The sequence below is a fragment of the Cystoisospora suis genome (genome assembly GCF_002600585.1).
Source record: "Cystoisospora suis strain Wien I chromosome Unknown contig_4194, whole genome shotgun sequence".
Classification (NCBI taxonomy): Eukaryota; Apicomplexa; class Conoidasida; order Eucoccidiorida; family Sarcocystidae; genus Cystoisospora; species Cystoisospora suis.
This window is the reverse complement of record NW_027156986.1, coordinates 1-2,440: the sequence shown is the minus strand read 5'-3', so window position 1 is coordinate 2,440 and position 2,440 is coordinate 1. Positions and strand designations below refer to the sequence as shown.

The 2,440-nt window shown below is 40.8% G+C and overlaps 1 protein-coding gene across 1 annotated transcript; it reads left to right on the top strand.

Annotated features, from left to right (window-relative positions):
- Positions 1-170: 170 nt before the first annotated feature.
- On the top strand, positions 171-2,136 carry CSUI_007791 (flavodoxin domain-containing protein; the record flags this gene model as incomplete). Its single annotated transcript, XM_068067934.1, has 2 exons — positions 171-1,093; positions 1,504-2,136. A coding segment is annotated over exon 2 (483 nt), but the record flags the coding sequence as incomplete, so codon positions are not given.
- Positions 2,137-2,440: the final 304 nt, after the last annotated feature.

Sequence of the window (2,440 nt, the reverse complement as noted above, 5' to 3'; positions counted from 1 at the left end):
TCTATCTATATATCTCTGTATATCTCTTTTCCTATCTCGCTATATGCCTGCATATATAACGCTATCTATATTTCTCTCTATATCTCTCCATGTATCTTCCTGCATCTTTCGATCTATACGCTATTCCAGGCATGTGTATGTATATCTGTATCTATCTAGATGTCTAGTGGGCTTTACCGTATGTCTACGGGTCACCCTTCTTCTTCTTCTTCATCTCTATTCTTTTCCCTTCTTTTTTCTTCTTTCATTTCTTTCCTTTATTCGCCTCTTGTGTTGCTCTTCTTTCTTTTCTTTTCTTTCACTTCTTTCTCTTTCTCTTTCTCTTCGTCTTTTTCCTTGGTATGTTTGTGCGTGCAACTTATGCTAGGAGGCGAAGGACGAGTTTTATGCGTACTGTCGAGATGAGAGACGTACAGCAGGAGAAGTGATACAAGACTTTCTTACCAATGCAAAGACCTCTCGCCAGGGAGCTCCCTCACACGAACGGAACCAAAAAGAAGAGGATGAAGCAGAAGAAGAAGAGAAGAAGAAGAAGGAGTCTTCTTATTCTTCTGCCTTGGAATCTCCCTCTTCTTCTTTTCTCTCAAATCTTCTCAGTGCACTCCCTCTCATACAGCCTCGCAAGTATTCTGTAGCGAATTCTATATTCAGCTATAGAGACCTTCTCAAGCAACAAGGGGGAGAAGAAGAAGAAGAAAGGGAGAGAACAGAGGATGAAAAAGAAGAAGAAAAAAGAAGAGAGAGGAGAGAACGAGATGACGAAGATGAGGGCGGATGCTTTTTGAGTGTATCTTCGCCTTTGCTGTTCTACTCGCAGCACCCGACTTTCGTGGATTTCTCTCCTTCTGTACGAGAGAAGCTTCTGAAGTTTTATATCGATGCAAAGATCAGGAGAAGAGAAGAAGAAAGAAGAAAACGCAAGAAGGAAAGAAACGACCGTCTTTCCTCACATCTCAGGAGGAGTCAGAAGGCAAATGTAGAAGAAGAAGAAGAGGATTTTTGGATAGACATTTGCTATGCTGTAGTTGAGTATGAAACGAAATCTCTACGGAAATGTGTAGGTGTCTGCTCGTCTTTTCTCTCGAACCTCCAGGTAAGGAAAAAAATGGTGAGGTGTATATACACCTGAACTTCATTTGTTTCACATAACAGTCATCAATCGAATTCATATGGATATCAACTTGTATCTCTTGTAAATATTTTGATCTAATCTTTTCTTTCTTTTTTCATTTCTATTTCTTCTTTCTCTTTAAGAGACAAATCATGAACTTCCTCTACAAAACTGGATTTCTCTGTCTTCTCTCGTCTCTTTCTTTCTTTCTTTCTCTCTCTCTCACTCTTTCTTTCTTTCATTCTTTCTTGAGCCTTCTATCTTTCTCTCAGTCCTTCCCAACTTTTCTTTACCCCTTAGCTTTCTCCTTTTCTTTTTGTTTCAAATCTCTTTCTTTAACTTCCCTTCTTTCTATCTTTTTTCCTCTTTCTTTCGCTTCTGTTCTTTTGTAGATAGGGAGTTACGTTCCCTTTACCGTAGAAGCGTCGAAGTGGCCCTCCTCGATATTTCACTGGGATGTGAAGACTCCTCTTCTTCTCATCTCTCCTGGCACGGGTGTCTCTCCTGTTCGCGCTCTTATCCAGCATCGACACCAACTCCTCATGAAGCATCTTCAACCAGAGAACGAAGAAGAAGAAGAGACAGATCAAGAAATGGAAGAAGATGAAGACGAAGAAGAAGAAGGAGAAGAGAAAAGAGGAAGGAGTTATGGTGTGTTGAAAATTCGAGATAAGAAGATAAGAAGAGTGAAGAGATGTAAAGATCTCTTATTTCTAGGATTTCGATGCGAAGGTGCAGACTATCTTTTCGCAGATGAATGGCGCACTTATTCACAGTGGCTAGACGTGCACGTTGCTTTCTCAAGAGACGCTACTTGGCTCGACCTCTCTCCTCAAGGGAGACAGAATTCAAGAGAAGAGAAAGCCTATCAAGAAGAAAAAGATGGAGATAAATCAGATAGTCATGATAAGCAAGAAGAAGAAGAAGTTCAACTCTCTCGTTCCTCTTCTTCTTCGATGGCGCAGCGCATCCCCAATAGAGCTAAGGTGTATGTACAGGACGTTCTCGAACAAAAGGGACGTGAGGTAAGCCAAACCAAAAGTCAAGAAAGAAAGAAAGAAAGAAAAAGTTAAAGAAAGAGAGATGAAGAGAGAGGAGGAAGGAAAGCAAAAATAATTCTGTTTGGCTGATAGCAAGTCCTCTTTCATTTTCGCTGAGAAATGGCGGTGGCGATGGAAAAAGAGATTCTAGAGAAGTGCGAGTTGTTTCTCTCGGTGTACATACAGCAGGAAGATCAGACAGGGGATCTCCCAAACGTTTTTCGCTCTTTCGTCTTTGTCTACATATCGATAGGTTAACATATCGATTCTTCTGACTCTCTCTGTCTCT